Genomic DNA, 19,336 nt, shown 5'->3' with positions numbered 1-19,336 from the left:
CAGTAAAGAAGATGAAAAGAGAAGCTCCAGAGTAGATGTCTGTCAAAGTATCTAGAATGTATATAGTCCTCTCACACTCAACAGTGAAAAAGCAAGTAATCTGGTTAGAAAACATACAAAAGACACTAACAGAAATGTCATTAAAGAGGATAAGCAGATAGCAAATATGTGCATGAAAAAATATGGTACATCACTAGCCATAAGGGAAATGAAAATTAAAGATACAGTGAGATATTACTACACACCCATAAAAGTGGCTAAAATAAAAAAACACTAACACCATCAATGCTAGTGAGGATGTGGAAAACTGGGATCAATCTGACAGTGTTAGTGGGCACAGTCACTGTGAAATCCAGTCTGGCAATTTCTTAACACAGTAACATGCAACCACCATATGATCCAGCAGCTGTACTTCCAGTCATTTATCCAAAGAAATAAAAACTTATAATCACACAAAAACCTATACATGAATGTTTATAGCAGCTTTATTCATAGTAACCCAAACTGGAAATCAGCCAGATGCCCTTCAATGAAGGAATGGCTAAGCACACTTTGGTGCATCTGTATCACGGAAAACACACAGCAATAAAACAAGATGAACTACTGACGCACTCGACAACCTGGATGAATTCCAGAGTATTGTGCCGAGGGAAAAAAGTAAATTCCAAAAGGTTACATACAGTATGACAGCATTTATATAACACCCTCAAAATGAAAAAACTATAGAAATCAGGACAGATTAGTGATTTCCAGGGGTAGGAGTGGGAGGGAAGTGGGTGTCACTATGAAAGGGCAGCGCAGGAATCTTGGCGATGACGCAGGTGTTCTGTATCTTGACTGTGAAGATGGCATGGTTCGGGTTGTGAGACTGAACTATAATTTTTCAAGATTCTTTCACTGGGGGAAACTGAGTAAAGGGTACTATGGGATCTCTATTAATTTTTTACAACTGCTTGTCAATCTACAATTATCTTAAAGACTTTAAAAAAGAGAAATTTCAGCTAATAGTGTAAGAGAAAATCTTTAACAGATAAATGCACCAAACTTACTGTCAGGGCGCTATCTTGAACTAAATAAAGCTTAACAGCTCAAGGGAAAAACAGCAAGAAAACGAAGAATATTTGATGTTTGTAATAATCATCCTAGGGTATAAAGGAAAACTCAAACAATATTTATTATAATCTGTATAAAAGATCACAGAAATGTGCACTGTAATTTAGAAAGACTTGTATGAAAATATAAAAATATAACCTGTAAGTATTCCCTTTCTGACAATGCTTTCCATGTACTGCCCATACCTGACCTTGGACTCCTACAGACCCTACCCACTCAGTCACAACCCTGCTTCTGCACTCATGTTCTCCCCAGGTCAGTAAAGCAACTTTCTAACTTGTTCTCTCTGCCACCAGTTGCTTTCATTTCACCCTCCAACCCTTTGCTGTGATGAGCTAAAATATAAATCTGATTATGACACTCTCTGATTTTCCTCCTTCAACAGCATCTCCCAAGTACTAAGGATAGGGTTTAATTTCTTTAGCTTGGCAAAGGAGTTATGTTATAAAATGTTTCCGACCAACTCTATAATTTCATCTCCTGATAGTTTTTCACATTTTCCTGTGTAAATGACATAAAATCTTTGTCTTGTATTTCACAACATTAAACTTTTTCACATATTGTCCCCTTTGTGTTAAACATGCTTACCCCTCAGGACCCTGGATAACTCCTGGTCATCCAATAAGACTTTATTCTTCCCGGAGTTGCTCTCTCGTCCGCAGCGTGTGAGTGTGCTCCCACAGAAATACAGAGGAGACTGTCACAGTATTTAATACACAGCATTGCCATCCTTTATTACTTCACTAGTAGCAATTTCAGGGCAAGAATCATGCATTTTATTTTTTATTCTTTAGTATATGAAATCTTTGTCTCCCAGCAAATATGAGTTTGAGTTTGGTGAGGAAATGGCTATCCCCTAGAACACTGTTAAATGGTCAAAGATTACTTGTAAATATCCTAAATTCCTTTCATTTTCTATTAATATATTATACATAATACACCCAGGGAATTTACACATACTGACAACTGACCTAATTTGAATCATTGTATATTTTTTAGCTTACGATATATATTCAAGTGATAAATGTGATAAGTATGACTTATTGCTTAAAGTATAATTCCTTCTTATTTATTCTAAGGGTACATATTTCCTGCTTCATGGGAAACTTCAAACTCCATCATTTTCACAAGTAGATAATGCAGATACCCCATTATTTCATGATCAACAGGTATTCATTCCATGATTCTTTAGGTAATTTCCTTCTGCCTTTAGGGTATTTAAGGAATCTTTTTTTATCATAGATTTTAGTGAGTCCTTGCCCCTCACTTATTACCTGGTAGTCTTTCTTCTCTTTACTTGGGGAATTTTCTGCGTTCTGTCCTTTTCTCTCTCATTCTGCTGGTTAGTTACACAGAAATTTTTTCTGGTCATCATCAACTTTTAAGTCTATATGCTTACTTTAGTATTTGAAAACTATCTGAAGGTTGAGTTGGGTTCAAGATAAAACCCCAGCAAGATCCTGAACCACCTTCTCCCATGGACACAAATTTACAACTACATAGGGAATAACTCCCTCTGAAAGGGACCTGAAAATGCAATGAATGGAGCCTCCACAACAAAAGATAAAAGGAAAACATCAGTAAGGGAAAGAGGCAGAAACACAAATTTGCTAGGGGGAAAACGACACCCCAGTTGCTGTGAGTCATAATCAGAAGGGATATAAAAGGTATGGCATGTTTCCCTGAGGAGTACAAGCTTCCAGCTTCGTACCAGGTGCCTCAAACCTTAGATCCTGCACAGTAGAGATGAGCCCCAAAACACCGGTCTTTGAAAATGGGATTATGTTCAGGAAAACTATAAAACTGTAGGGAAGAGAAAACTCACTCTAAAAGGCTTTTGCAAGGACTCAAACACCAATCTGAACTGCGCACAGACAACATTTATGACCCATTTATGAACCTTTACATGTCTGCCAGAGGGTTGGGAAATAGTAGGGGCCCTCCCCAGGGACAGAGACAATGGCAGAAGGCCATTTTTTATCTCAGTTGACCTTACTAACTCCAGCACCAGGGAGCAGCCTTTTGGAATTCTCCCCCTACCCTGCTGCTAGCCACAGTGGGTGTGTCCCCAAGAGTCATGCCCACAGTGTATGCATGGTCAGGAATGTGTACAGCTGGGGTCAGAGGCTATCCCAGCCTGCTGAAACTTGGCAACAGTCTCAGATGCTTCCTGCAGCCAGACTGAACTTCAGCCCTGACCACGAGTGTGCACAGCAATGGTCTCACCACGTAAGAGTGCACACAGGCCACACAGAAGATAGTTCCTGAGTGTCTTGCACTGGTGACCAGGGAAACTGTGCTTCTTGGCCTCACAGGACATCTCTTACACGAGGCCACCCCTTCACGACTGGGAGAGGTTGCTGCCTTATATAAATATATAGAAACAAACATAAAGCATTAGGAAAAATGAGGAGAAAGATGAATGTGTTCCAAAAGAAAGAACAAGATCATAGCTTAGAAAAAGTTAAATGAAATGGTAGTAAGAAATCTACCTGATAAAGAGTTCAAAGTAATGGTTATAAAGATGTTCACCACACTTGGGAGAAGAATGGATAAACATCATGTAGCAAACAGAAATTGTAACTGAACTGAAAACTATGCCAGAAGGGCTCAACAGCAGCCTGAATGAAGCTGAACAAATCAATGAGCCAGAAGACAGAGCAGTGGAATCCACACAGACTGAGCGGTAAAAGTAAACAGGGATTAAGAACGGTGAAGATAGGGGTGCCTGGGTGGCTCAGATGGTTAAGCGTCTGCCTTCAGCTCAGGTCATGATTTCCAGGTCCTGGGATCAAGCCCCATGTGGGGCTCCCAGCTCTGCAGGGAGTCTGCTTCTCCCTCTCACTCGGCCTCTCCCCCTGCTTGTGCTCCTTTTGTCTGTCTCTGTATCTCTCACCAATGAATAAATAAAATCATTTAAAAATAATAATAACAGTGAATACACTGTAAGGGACCTTTGGGACAAGAGCAGGCAGAACAACATTCGTATTATAGAGAGCCTGGAAGACGACAACATATAGAAAGAGCCAGAAAAAATATCTGAGAAATAATGGCTGGAATCTTCCTCAACCTGGGGAAGGAATCAGACACCCACACCCAGGAAGCCCAGAGAGTTCCAAATAAGATGAACACAAAGAAATCCATATAAGACATATTATAATTAAAATGGTATAAGTTAAATATAAAGAGAGAATCCTAAAAACAGCAAGGAAAAACAATTTGTTATATATAAGGGAAACCCCACAAACTCTTAGGAGATCTTCCAGCAGAAACGTGACAGGCCAGAAGAGAGTGGCATGACATAAACTGAAGGTGCTAAACAAACAAACAAACAAAACAACACCTTTCAACTGAGTATTCTCTACAGAGCGAAGTTATCACTCAGACTTGAAGGACAGATTTAGAGTAAAAGGGGTTCATCACCACTAAACCAGCCCTATAAGAAATGTTAGAGATATTTCTTTAAGCTGAAAAGAAATGGCACTAATTAATAAGGAAACACAGAAAAGTAAAAACCTCACTGGAAAAGGTAAAAATATAACAATGGTAGTAGATCAATCACTTATAAAGTCAGCATGAAGGTTAAAAGACAAAAATAGTAAAATTAATTAAAAGTACAATAATTAGTTAAGGGAAACATGAACTAAAAAGACATAAAGTAGGTCATCAAAAATATAAAACGTAGGGGGGGTTATAAAAAGATAAAGCTTTGGAATGTGTTTAAAATTTAGTTGCTATCAACTAAAAAAAGATGCTATTTACATAGGATATTTTATACGCATCTCACAGTAATCACAAGGAAAGAACTTATAGTAAATACCAAAGAAAAAAGAAAAAAGAAAAAAGGAATCTAAACATAACACTACAGAAAACCACACCACAAAAGACAAGAAAAGAGAAGAAAGGAACAAAGAGAAACAACAGAAATAGCCATAAAATAATTAACAAAATTGCAATAAGTGCACATTTATCAATAATTATTTTAAATGTAAATGGCCTAAATTCACCAATCAAAAGAGTAACTGAATAGATTAAAAAAACCAAGGCTTATCTGTATGCTGCCCATGAGAGACTAGCTTGAGAAATAAGCACACATAGACCTGAAAAGTAAAGGAATGGAAAAAGATATTTCATGTAAATGAAAATGAAAAGAAAGCTGGAGTAGTTATACTCATTATCAGACAAAATACACTTTAAAACTAAGACCGTAAATTGAGGCAAAGAGGGCACTGTATAATGATAAAGGGGTTAATCCAGCAAAAAATATAACATTTATAAATATATATGTACTCAGGATAGAAGTACCAAAATATATAAAGTGAACACTAACAGACTTAAAGAGAGAAATTGAAAACAATACCCTAATAGTAGGAAACTTCAATACCCACATTTCATTAATGGACAGATCATTCAGACAAAATAATCAATAAGGGAACATCAGCCTTCGAAAAAACATTAGATGAGATGGACTTAATAAATACAGAACACTCCATCCAAAAGCAGCAAAATACAGATTATTTTCAAGTGTACATAAAACATTCTCTAGGATAGATCACACATTGGACTACAAAACAATCTCAATAAATTCAAGAAGATTAAAAACATATCAAACATCTTTTCCAAACATAATTGTATAAAACTATAAGTTAGTTATGAGAAGACAAATAGGAAACTACAGATATGTGGAGATTAAAGAGCATGTTACTGAGCAACTACTGGGTAATAGAAGAAATGAAAGAAGAAATTAGGAAAAAATTAAAAAAAAAACCTAGGGAGAAATAAAAACAAATATAACATGCCAAAATCTATATACAGCAAAAGCTATTCTAAGAGGGAAGTTCATAGCAAGACAGATCTTCCTCAAAATACAAAAAAAAAAGTCAAACAATCTAACTTTATATCTAAAGGAACTAGAAAAAGAACAACAAAGTCCCAAACTAGTAGAAGGAGGAAAATAGGTTCAGAGTGGAAAGAAATGCATAGAGATTAAAAAGATAGTAGAAAAGGGGCGCCTGGGTGGCTCAGTGGGTTAAGCCGCTGCCTTCGGCTCAGGTCATGGTCTCAGGGTCCTGGGATCCAGTCCCGCATCGGGTTCTCTGCTCAGCGGGGGGCCTGTTTCCCTTCCTCTCTCTCTGTGATCTCTTCCCTTCCTCTCTCCTACTGTGATCTCTCTCTGTCAAATAAATAAATAAAATCTTAAAAAAAAAAAAAGGTAGTAGAAAAGATCAATGAAACTATTAACAGCTGGTTCTTTGAAAAGATACAATTAGCAAACTCTTAGCTAGACTAACCAAGAACAGAAGAGAGAGAGAGAACCCAAATAAATACAATTAGAAATGAAAGAGGAGAAATTACAACTGACATTACAGATAGACAAAGGATCATACCAGATTATTAGGAGCAATTATACTTCAATAAACTGGAAAATCTGGAAGAAACCGATAATTTCCTATGAACATACAATCTTCCAAGACTGAATCATAATGAAATAAAAAATTAGAACTGACAAATTATTAGTAAGGAGAATGAATCAATAATCAAAAATCTCCCTCCAAAACAAAAGTCCAGGACCAAAAGACTTCACTGGCATACTCTACCAAATATTCAAATAAGATTTATTATGTATACTTCTCAAACTCTTCCAAAAAAATTGAAGAGGAATGAAAGCCCAAATAATTCTACAAGGCCAGCATTGCCCTGATACGAGAACCAGACAAAGACATCACAAAAAAGGAAAACTACAGGCCAATATCCTTGATGAACATAGATGGAAGAATCATCAACATATTTTAGAAAACCAAATCCAACAATACATTAAAAGGAGTATACACCAGGATCAAACGGGATGTATTCCTGGGATGTAAGGATGGTTCAACATCCACAATCAGTTAAACAGAGTCATTACATTAACAAAATAAAAGATAAAAATTATATGATCATCTCAATAGATGCAGAAAAAGCATTTGACAAAATTTAACATTTATGATAAAAACTCAAAGTGGGTAGAGAGGGAAAGTACCTAAACATAATAAAAGCCACACACGATAATCCCACCGCTAATATCATAATGGTGATCCTCTAAGAACAGGAGCAAGATACAGATGCTCACTCTTGGCACTAGAATCCAACAGAGTACTGGAAGTCCCAGCCAAGGCAATTAGGCAAGGAAAAAACAAGGCATTTGAATCACAAAGATAGAAACGATACTGTCACTATTGTCAGATGACATGATACTATATACAGAAAACCCTAAAGAATCTACCAAAAAAACTGTTAGAACAAATAAATTAATAAATTCAGTAAAGTTGCAGGTTAAAAAATCAATATACAGAAATCCACTGCATTTCTATACATGAAGAACGATGCGTCAGAAAGATAAATCAAGAAAACAATCCCACTTACAACTGCATCTAAGATATCTGGCAATAAGTGCAACCAAGGGCATAAAGCCCTCTACAGTGAAAGCTATAAGACACTGGTGAAAGAAACTGAAGACACAAATAAATGTAAAGGTATTCTATAATCACAGATTAGAAGAATTAGAAGAATCCCATACTACACAGAGCATGGAGAATGTCCACACCACATCAAGCAACCTACAGATTCAAAGCAATCCCTATCAAAACACCAATGGCATACTTTGCAGGACCAGAATCATTCTAAAATTTGTATGGAATCACAAAATATGTCAAATAGTTAAAACAATATTGAGAAAGAACAGAGCTGGAGGTATCACACCCCCTGATATCGCACTATACTGCAAACCTATAGTAATCAAAACGGTATGTTACTGGTATAAAAAGAGACACATAGATAATGGAACTGGATTGAGAAACCAGAAATAAACCTACACAAATACAGATAATTAATGCATGACAAAGAAGCCAAGAACATACAACGGAGAAAGGACAGTCTCTTCAATTAATGGTGCTGAGGAAACGGAAGAAAGTGATGCAAAAGAATGTAATTAGACTACTGTCTTATACCATACACACAAAGTAACTTAAAATGGATTAAATACTTGAATGTAAGACCTGAAGCCATAAAACTCCTAGAAGAAAACACAGGCAGGAAGCTCCTTCATATCAGACACAGCTATTGGTTTTTTGAAAGCAAAGGGAACAACTACAACAAAAAGCAAAAATCGACAAATGGAAGCACATCAAACCAAATGCTTCCGCACAGCAAAGTAAACTGTCAACAAAATGAAAAGGCAGCCTGCTGAATTGCACACCATATATCTGACTCTCAAACCGTATATCCAATAAGGGGTTAACGTCTAAAATATGTAAAGAATTCATGCAACTCAAGAACAAAAATATGAACAATTGGTTAAAAATGGGCGGAGGATCTGAATAGAAATTTTTCCAAAGACATGCAGATGGTCGACACCATTAATCATTAGAGCGATTCGAGTCAGAACCCCTGTAAGAAATCACCTCACGGTAAGAATGGCTGTTATCGAGGACAAATCACAGCCATTGGGGAGGATATGGAGAAAGGGAAACTCTTACCCACTACTGCTGAGATTGCAAATTGGTCCAAACACTACGGAAACTCACATGTAGATTCCGCAATAAATGAAGAATAGAACTACATTATGACCCAGCTATTCCGTTTCTGGATATTTATCTGAATAACATTAAAACAATAATTTTAAAAATATATGCATTCTTATGTTCACTGCAGCAGTAATTAAAATAGTTAACATATTGAGTGCCTATCAGTAGATGAATGAATAAAAAAGATACATTTATACATTGGAATACTACTCAGCCATAAAATGTAATGAAATCTTGTCACTGGTGACAACATGCATGAAACCTCAGAGTATTATGTTAAGTGAAATGAACCAAAAGGACAAAAACAAATGCCACATGATTTCACTCATACCTGAAATTGAAAAACACAAACTGAAGAAACAAAATTAAAACAAACTTAAAACTATCTGAAGCTCCTTTTGCACACTTCTTAAAATCTAGGTGCATCTGGGTGGCTCTGTCAGTTAAACACCTGACTTCGGCCCAGGTCATGATCGAGCCCCACATCGGGCTCCCTGCTCCACTGAGAGTCTGATTCTTCCTCTCCCTCTGCTGCTTCCCCTGCTTGTGCTCTCCTGTTCTGTCAATTAAATAAGTAAAATCTTAGGAAAAAAAAAATTGAAAAAACAAAATTATAATGAACTTAAAAAAAATTATCTGAGACTACTTTTGCATACTTCTTAAAATGTATTTCAATTTTTTTTCCTTATGAAAACACATTAAATCATGTTGCCATTTCTGAAGTTTAATAATAGAATAAACAATTTTTTTCCCAGATGTAATGCTTAATCAGTGGTACTCAGCCAGTTATGCTCATTCAGTACATAAATGCCTGTTCAGTTACTGACCAAAGACAGTTCCAAAATTGAAAATTAAAAAAATGTAGGAAATAGTTCATTTCTTTACGTGATGTCTAAAGATCATTTGGTCTAGACAACAGCATATTGGAGAACTCTGGGAGGACGTGATCCAGTGAACTAATGTTGTAAAACAAAACAAAAGGGATGCTGTGGAGGCAAGAGCAAGAAAGGGAAGTCCCAGAATGCCAGTTATGAATTAGGCCTAAAGATGACCAGTACAGACCGGGACAGTGTCTACTGAAGGTAGGGGTGAAGGTAGAGGTCTTGGGAGTAAAACAAAGGGGACTCCCTTCTATAGATACTGAATAAGAAAATAGAAAACTTGAGAATGTAATAAAAACATATAAGAAAAATACTGGCAAATAGGAAGGCCAAGCAGTAGCAAATAACCAGAAAATTACAATGTGTGTAATTTTAAGCAATTGATGGCAATAAATAGAGAAGTTGATGTTGTGAACATTTTCCTTAGAAAACTACAGGGGACACAGCACTGTTAATGTCAAAACATAACTCACTAAGAGTGGAAGGAGAATGTTTCTGCTTGTGAGAAAAATGGTTTTTTAAAGAAAAACAGTGTGACCATAATGTGAGTGGACAGCATAAGCTTAGATGATGTAAAACATAAATGGATAGATACTGGCAAGGTCAAAAAGGCCATGATGATAGACATATTCTGAAATTAGGAAGTGCACAAATAATTTGGCCCCCTTTTAAAAAGGAAAATGATTAGCTTTAAAAAGAAATTTTAAAGTGTCTTTACACAGCACTGTAGGGTAACCGAAAAATAAAACATAAATTATATTGGAAAATGTTCTGCCTCTTAGAATTTTAAACCAAAATTTGTCTTCTTTCTACATTAGAATTTTGTTTTTTTAAAGAGAAAAGTGTTTGATGAGAGAAGACAGGAAGGTACTTTGTGTTATTTTACAAAGTAGCTTAATTATTAGAAAACACACAATTGACAAATAATTATTATTCAATAAATAAACTAAGGAAGAAGCACTATTGGTCAGTGTGATAAATATTTTCCACGTTTTCAACTATTCCTAATACTACCTTTTTGCTCTACATAATAATACCTTGAAATGGATGCTATGAATTCTGATCATAACTAAGAAACCGAGGCTCAAAGAGATTAAATTGCTCTAACTCATGGAATGGGGACTTAAACCTAGATTTCTGACTCCAGAGCCCATGACTGATTCACATATGACTACGTGTCTTTACTGAACACCTGTCATGTGCCTTTTATGTGCCCCCAGAGATAAGGGGTAGGAAAAAACAGTAAGACACAAATACAAGCTTCATTAAGTAACTTCAACTATACCAGACGATGAAAGAGTTAACCTAAAGAGAAATACAATGCCAGAAAAAAGTTGCAGGTAAACAATTCTGTATTCCCCCAATGGGATTTGCAACATATGCCCAATGATGCAGTTTATACACTCTAGGGATGTGCTATTGATGTACTGACGAAATACAGACAAGGTAGCGAAAACATTATTAACAATTTGTCTAAAAAACAAAATCTAATTATTCAAAGAAATCTGGAAAAATGGTGAGCAGTGACTGGATGGTTCATACTTCTACTTTATTAGGCTTTCAGCTTAGAAAGCTTTTTCTTTTTTTTTTTTTTATGGTAGTCACGATATTCTTTGCAACCTATTTCCACCATTATTTACATCTTCCCCCATTTTCTGATGGGATGAATGAGCATAGCTATCTAGAAAAATTATATAGAAGTGCATAGTAAATTAAAATCAAATTACATTCCATTAGAGACTAAACACTAATTAGTCATCTTTTAACTTACCGTGAAAGGATACAGAAAACAAGGAAGACAGCACATTTTTCAGCCATGCTATGGCAGTGCAACAAGAAGTGCTGTGACAAGAAAGGCTGCTATGGCCCCCACAGTGGAATGAGCACACCACCACCTTCGTGCTTTAGGCAGAGACACAGTAAGAAAATTCATGAGGGCACACAAATCTTGATCAGCGTTTTACAGATAAAGCAATGTCATGACTTAGGTTCATAAAATGCTACAAAGTAGAGAAACTATTAACTTAAAATGACTCTGAATTTCTACACTTCTGAAGAAAATACAATTACTTACTTTTTTCTCCGGTTTGATTCCACAAAATATTTACGTGCTCGAATTCGACATATTTTTTGTTGCTGCAGTAATATCTGACGCTCCTCTTCTAGATTTTTCTCCAGATGCATTTTCATATCTCTAATGATAGCACAAAAGTTAAGGACAACGGCTTTACCTCCAGGGATGAGTGTCAGTGCTGCCCGATAAATACGATTACGGCCTCGCACTAAGGATGCGATGATTTTTTGTGCAATAACTAATCGATGTACACAGTAGTGTTAGTATGTGACCAGCAAATGTTCTGTGTAAAAAAAAAAAAGCTGATTCGGTATTAGAACCAAACATATATCTCACTTTGGACATCATGAGCTCCGATAAGGAGACTGCATACATATCTTCTCATTCATTATGAACCTCCACGAAACCTGCTAAATGCAAATCTGATTGCATTTCTCATTCTTTGTTGTTTTCTTAAAGCTCTCTGTCACAGTCACGATAAATTCCAAATCTCCTGATCTAGTACAGAAAGCATTATAATCTGGTCTGTATTTTCAACTTCAATTCTCAGCACTTCCCCACACGTGAAGATACCAACAGAACCAGCCACAGCACATCATGCCATCGTCTCCCAGCACAAGCTTGGCCAACTCCACTCATGGTTCAGGGCCACCTGGAGCAGTTCCCTCCCCTTTTCTAGAAAACCCTCACTGGATGACCTGATACTGTCATGAGTACATCCTGTGAGTACATGTCTCCTCCATATTTCTGTAATTCCAATGCCTGGCACGGTGCTTAAAATAGAATAATGGCTTAATAAAATGTCACTGAGCAATTTCCTTGCAGAAAATTTGCAATAGATACATAGGACAAAAGATATATGCATTTTTTTTTATAGTTTTGGTGCCTTATAGACAAAAATAGGTTTCTAAAAGGCTTATACAAACTTAGGTCATTAAAAATGCATTTATGTTTCAAAACCTCATGAGCATAGGATAGTATTTTTTTTCCCTAGAAAGACCATGTAGAAAACCATGTTTCATTATACATGTATTAGCACAATAGACTACTTTCCATGTATGATTACTAATTTTTATTTTTCTCTTTGGTGAGTTGTTAGCTCACAGTCATTGGCCATTCATCTATTGAGAACTTGATTTTTTAAAAAAAGAATTTAAATAAATTCAATAGAGATAGTGTAGATATTAATTTATAATATTATAATATTATAGTTATAGTATAATATTAATGTTATAGTATTAAATATTTTCCCCAGATCATTATATTTATACAATTTCTCCTTCCACTAAATTTTAAACTAATGAGTCACCATTGAAACATTTTTCCCTTAAAATTTCTCTCCTTTCAAAAGGTAAACTTACTATACCTTCAAACACATGAAAAATATGAAATTCTACTTTCTGATAGTATTCTTTTACAATTTCATATTTACATTTTATTAGCTTAATTTTGGAATGTGTACCGACTGTGACTCAAAGTAGAGATAGTGAATTTAGACTACTCTTTTTTCTGAATACAGAGACAGGAGATACTAAAATAAAGTTAAAAGGGTTCTTATGATCAAAGGGTTTGACTGTTAGTTTGGTTCATTTTAAGGATAGCCAAGACCTGAGCGTGTTTTTAGGCTGGAGGGAGAGAATGCCATTATAAGTTCAAAGTAAATTATAAGGTGGGACAATTTATAATCTGGGGGTACAGAGGAAGGGGGGAAAAGGCTGTATTAATAAGACACAGGGGAATAGACTCATCTTCTATAGTAAAAGTGATAGCCCATCAGTGAGCTTAGAAAAAAAGATGGGGTTAGGGGCAGAGGGTGGTGGTTGGTAGTATGTGGATTTGTGTTGTTTGGGAAGAGGGACCTGAGAGCCTTCCTGGTGTCCGTTGTCTCATGATGTAGTAATAAGACAGTCTACTGAGAGCTGCGGGAAATATAAAGATCTGGCACGGGGCATCAAGAGGCACAGCAGAGATCCCTATTCCTGTTCAGGGAAAGCTGGAAACCATGCATCTGAGTGAAGCCAGTCTGAAATGTTTCGTGGTTTTTCTCTGACAGCATTTTTATTACTCGAGTGAAGGAGCAGAGAAGTAGGACTCTAGTTTTCGGGTGGTTGAGGAAGAGGAACAGGGGTGCAAAGGACCAAGGATGTGGGTGGGAGAAAAGTGCAGGTCATCAAAAATGGGGAACAAATGAGGTAGAGAAGGGACAGGCAAGGTGTGCGCTCCAATAAAAATGAAGGGGAGGAGAGGAGATATTTATGAGAAAAAAGAGGCCCAGTGTGAAGGGACCATGAGAGATCTTCCACATTTTGTTAAAAGAAAATTTATTCTATTTCTATCCTAGAGTGAAATGATGGAAATTTAGTTAATTTTAATTGGATGAACTTGATAGGGTTTTGTTCTTTCATAGTGTTTCCATTCAGGGGATTCTGACTGGAGAAAAGAAAACATCTTCAACAGAAAGCTGGATGGTCTCTGAAAATTGGATTCATATTCAGAAATTACATGTAGAAATTTTGCCAAGGCACTTGCTTATTTCATGACTAAAGTTTTTTCATTTTTTTAGTTATTTTTCCAATAAATCTGAGCTCGTACTCTCTAACAGGCATCCAGTGGAAAACATCACAGACACTAAGAACATTCAAATACTTCCAAAAGGTACTTAAGTGTTTTTCCAATTAGTAATATATTTTTTTTAGTAATATGATATTGATTTAGTGCCATAGCCCTTACTATGTTCAAAAAGAATTCCTCTATCCCAATTTAAACTTCTATATATTTTATATATAAACTAGCAGATAGATATGTAGGTACATATTTACATATATTATATATACAAACACATATTAGCAGAACTTGTTGGATTTCATTAATGCCTCTTGGGCATCTATTGAAATAGTCGTTTACAACTTGCTTAATTTTAACCATAGATGTAGTATTTAGGTGTATTTTTAGTAATGTATTTCTTTACAAGAAACCATGATTACAATTCTGGAATTAATGTTTGCTTTTGTTCCTTTGAGATACTACTAATTCTATTCACAAATATTTTCTCTGGTGTTGAACCAGTGTTCTATATAAATTTAAAGTGAAGTCTATGACCATTTCATTCCTGAAAATGATGGAAAGATACACTGCCAATGAGCCATTGACCCTGCTTCTCTCCTTTCCAATTCAGACTAAATCAGGGTCGGTGTAGCAGGGATTCAGTGTGCGTGAAAATACAATGTCAGGGGAACAAGACCAAATCCAAATGCAAGGATTTCATCTACTTCAGAACACACGTCTGAGCGCACAGCTTTGGGGACCATCAGGGGCCGGCATGGATGGTGGTGGCTTGGTGACAGCAGCCATCATCGGCAGCAGCCGCAGGGCCAGGGGAAGCTCCGACCACACCCGCCGCCCTCACTGTCCCGGGGTCTGCACCCCAGAACCCCGCACAGCGCCGGCCGGAGCCCGCACGGCTGTCAGAGCCTCTGCTCCCCGGCAGGGAAAGCGCAGCCTCTCAGAACCTGGGGCCCGAGCGCGGGGGCGGGGCTGGGGGAAGGGGCTCGGTTAGGGGCACCGGCAGAGCCGAGACAGAAGTCACCGCATTCCGCCGCCGGAGTGAGCGCGGAGTCACCGCCGGCCACCGCCAGTCCCGGCCCACAACAGCACCCACGCGACTTTTCACCGTCCTAGCGTCCTCAGAAGGGGGACACACGCTCCCGTGTAGCGCACACCGAACGCTCTCCTTCTGAGCTCTCCGCGGCGCAGCCACCGCCGCTCCGAAGGGGCTGCAGCTCCCGGGGGGAAGGCGGCCCCGAGCAGCCGGACACCCACGCCGCGAACCCACCGGCTGTGCCAGCTTAACCTGCTAACTGGGACTCTCCAAGGACAAGGAGACGCTGCCCTTGGGGGATTCTTCCCTCCCCGCGGCACGGTGAACCGGGGGTGCACGGTGAACCGGGGGCGCCATGCCGGTCGGTGCTCCGACGTTCCAGGACATCTAGCTGCGACGCCCGGCGCGGGGGAGGACACCGCAGTCCGGATGGAGGCACGGGGCTCACCGACCGGACGGCGGGGTGGGGTCGGGGGCGCGCACGGACCCGGCCAGGGTGGGTAGGGGGCACCGGGCTGGACGGACCCCGATGGCGGGATGGAGCGGAGGCCCGGCGCGCACCGACCGGACGGCGGCGGGGAGAGGGAGGGGGCGGACGGGCTGACGGACCCGGCCGGCGGAGGAACAGCGAACCCCCCCGCCCGTCCTGCCCCACGTCCCGGATCCCGGGAGGCGAGGCTCCGCCGCCCAGGCCACCACCCAGGCCACCACCCCCGGGAAGGATACAGGTCGGCGGCAGGCCGGCAGCGCCCGCGGCCCAAGCGGGGGCTTAGGGCGGCTCCGTCGCGGGCGTCCGACGACGCGGGGCCCCGTCCAGCGCCCACGCTCCGGGCTCCAGGCCTCCAGGCCAGCATCCTTCACCTCAGCGCCGCCTCCCTCATGGCAGCCCCGGCGTCCTTCGCTCCCCCGCTCCACTCCGTCCCTCAGGCCTCGCGTCACGGGTGCGGAGGGGTTGGCCGCGCCCGTCCCGGCTCCCGTGCAGCTGCGGTGGTGGCTGTGGCGGATGCGATGGCTGCAGCGACGACCTTGCCCGGCACGGGCGGAGGGGGCGGCAAGGACCCCGCAGACGCCGCCGCCATCTTGGCAACCAACGGACGCCGCGTCCTTGGCGACGGAAACCCGGGCGCGGGGGCGGGCGTGGGGCGGGGCCAAGCACGGGGCGGCCAATAGGCGGCGTGGGCGGGGCCCGGCCTCGCGGGCACGAGTCTGCGCAGCAGCCCCGAGCGGCGTGGCGTGCGGGTCCCTGGCTCCGTCCTCACTCCCTGGGCCCGAGGGTGTTGTGCGGGTGTCGAGCAGCGAGAGGGTTGCCGCGGGGGTCGTTCAGGGTAGGAGGGTAGGGATTGTCGGTGGGACCACCGAAGCTTGTGGGGTTCGAGCTGGGGGTCTTGGGGGACGTCCGGATCCCCAGACCCCGCGCTCCCCTCGCTTGCTGGGCGGCTCCCTCCCTCTGCGGGCGCGCGCCGGCCCCTCGCGGTCTCTTCCTCGCCCTGTCCCTGCCCCAGCTCGCGCGCCGGCCTGCCGCGCTGCGGGATTCGGACACAGCCTGTCTTCGCGTCGGCAGCCTGGAAGGAGCCCCTATTTAAGTCGGAGATCTCCAGGGGCGGGGGTGCGCCCACGCACAGCGCGGAGCTCCGCGGCTGCGGGAAGGGCGCAGACCCGGTGACTTCTGAGCCGTCCGCGTAATGGCTTTGCAAGCGAAAATCTGAAAAAAGGCTGAAAACTGTGGTTGGACCTCAATAGGAAATTACATATAAATCCCGACTGTGTGTCAGCCAGGTGTGGCGGGGGGCGCGGGGGGGGGGATCTCCTGGATTGGAAGCAGAACGCACAAACCCAATAAAAATCGCTCGCCCAGCATTGAAATGTCTCTGCCTTTGTGAACTAATTTCATTTTTAGAGGTCAAATAAACTTTCCCGTTGAAACTATTTAAGACAGATTTTGCCAAGTTGGATGCAGTGACCCAGATTGAAATGTCATCTGGTGACAGATTTTAAAGTACCACAACATATCCAGTTTGGATTGAACGCACAATGCACATACTCAGGACAATGCCAAGAATATAGAGTATATATAATTTTGGCAAAGAAAGGTTAAATGTGTATACACAGACCATTAGGTATCTTGGCAAATTTTAGACCGGCCTAGCCATGGCGTGGACCTTGATTCTGTTCCTACTGTTCTCTAGGGCGTCTTTCAAACAGAGTAAGAGAAGCTGGCACTGCCAAGTGCACGCAAAAGTGAGAAGACCGGATTTGCTGGTGAGAGTAGTTAGACTTGCCTAGACTTCCTCGAAGTCGAGCTTTCACTGTCGTCTTAGTTGGGCATTTTGTAATTACTAGGCACCTTCTTGCTTTGTTGCATGGACTGTTAGCATTAGGAAGCACGTCTTGGTTTCTCAAGTGCCTAGAAATGTTCATGAATATTAATTATCCTTCATTCAAATGTTGCTTTGCAATGATGACCAAGAAAAAGATAAATTTTAAACACAGTGTTGTTAGTTTTTTTAAATCACAGTATGTTTTCTTTTAAACCTTTCAATTCTTCAAAATATTAATCAAGTTTCCACATATATTTAAGTTGTATAGTCCTAGATTTAAAAAAAAAAGACCATTTAAGATTAGATATTTGGAAAATAGATAATTTGAGGCATTTGTAAACTTTATCTCTTGATAGGAAAGTCAAGTATGATTCAAGCAATAAAAAAAGAATGTTACACTAAATCTCTATATTTTGTCAGAAGAGACATCTGAATTGAGTATAATGCTTAATTCTTTTGTACTTTAAAACCACAGTATAACACTGTGTATATGTTAAATAATATTTTTATTTTGTAAATATTTTATACATTCTTTTATAACGTATATAATTCATTCTTCTATTAAGGAAATGTATATTGAGCATCTAGAATGTGCCAAAGACTTTCTAGCTCCTGGGGATACAGTGGTGAACAAAACTTCAAAATCCCTATGCTCCGATTTAGTCATTTTTCTCTCCCCCCTCCCCCCAGAATATATGAGGTAGTGAAAAGTACTCTGAGGAAAGATGGAGAACTGTAGCGGGCTAGAGACTGATAGAGTTCTATTTTAGCGATGGTGCTCAGGGAAAGCCTCTGATTAAAGGAAATTAGGGCAGAGTCTAAATGAAGAAAGGAGGCTGCTATTCAGAGGGTTGGATGTAGAATATTACAGGCAGAGGATGCAGTTGGCACAAAAGGCTCCGAGGGCAGAATTATATTTGCTGTGTTCGTAGAGCAGCAGGAAGACACCAGCTAGAACAGGGTGAGGGAAGGGAAGTATGCTAACACACGAGATTGGAAAACTGCTTTGGGGATGTACCTTAGGTTTAATGGGGGTTGATACGGTATTCAAGGAATCAGTGTAAAATCCAACCTCAGATGAAGAGGAAGTCATCGGAGAGCTGTGAGCTGGAGCATAATATGACCTAAGTTAACCTTTAAAAAGAATCCCTCTAGCTCCTGTAGGAAAGCTTAGACCATAGTTGATAAGACTCGACATGATGAGCCTAGTTTGAGTGTTGTTATAGTAGGTGAGAGATAATGGAGGCTGGGAGTAAGATGATGGTAATTGAGGTGCTAAGAAGTGTTCAGAATTTTATTTATTTATAGAGATTTTATTTTTATTGGAAAGAGAGCAAGCATAAGTGGGGGGAGGGGTAGAGGAAGAAGGAGAAGCAGGCTCCCCACTGAACCAGGAGCCCACGGGAGGCTCTATCCCAGGACCGTGGGATCATGACCCGAGCCCAAGGCAGTCACATAACCGACTGAGCCACCCAGGCGCCCCAGAAGTGTTCAGAATTTTAAGCCTTGGGCTGGTAAGAGGTGTTGATGAATGGTTGTGGCAAGGGGGTGAAATGGTTGTGTTTCATGTGAGTGAAAAAAGAACTAAATGTGACTCTGTGATTTGGGGCTGGACCAACTGGATGAAGGGTACTGCCACGTACTGAGATGGGGAGGAACAGGTTGAAAGTAGAAGGAGTAAGATTTGGGCTTCAGACATGAGCTAGGGAGGAGATGCCTGGTAGACATCTAACGTCATTAACACGCCTCATAAATTGTTAACGATGTTCTGTTTACAAAAGAAACAATAA

At 40.5% G+C, this 19,336-nt stretch overlaps 1 protein-coding gene across 6 annotated transcripts in view; it reads right to left on the bottom strand.

The window, feature by feature from the left end:
• Window positions 1–16,352, bottom strand: part of CEP126 (centrosomal protein 126) — a 95,558-nt gene extending 79,206 nt beyond the window's left edge. For 3 of the 6 annotated variants that reach the window (XR_014298927.1, XM_082683965.1, XM_082683966.1), the window contains exons 1-2: window positions 15,955–16,352; window positions 11,631–11,750 (exon numbers count right to left, since the gene is read on the bottom strand). Coding sequence is in view for 4 of the 6 variants with exons in the window: in XM_082683965.1 (XP_082540091.1) it covers window positions 11,631–11,750; window positions 15,955–16,082 (248 nt within the window). In the remaining 2 variants the exon portion in view is untranslated. The remainder of the gene's footprint in view (window positions 1–11,630; window positions 11,751–15,954) is intronic. The other 3 variants (XR_014298928.1, XM_082683964.1, XM_082683967.1) reach the window with 1 other exon arrangement.
• Window positions 16,353–19,336: the final 2,984 nt, after the last annotated feature.

The sequence above is a fragment of the Mustela nivalis genome, assembly GCF_964662115.1.
Source record: "Mustela nivalis genome assembly, chromosome: 9".
Classification (NCBI taxonomy): Eukaryota; Metazoa; Chordata; class Mammalia; order Carnivora; family Mustelidae; genus Mustela; species Mustela nivalis.
The sequence above is the reverse complement of the archived record's forward strand: the minus strand, read 5'-3'. Positions and strand labels throughout refer to the sequence as shown.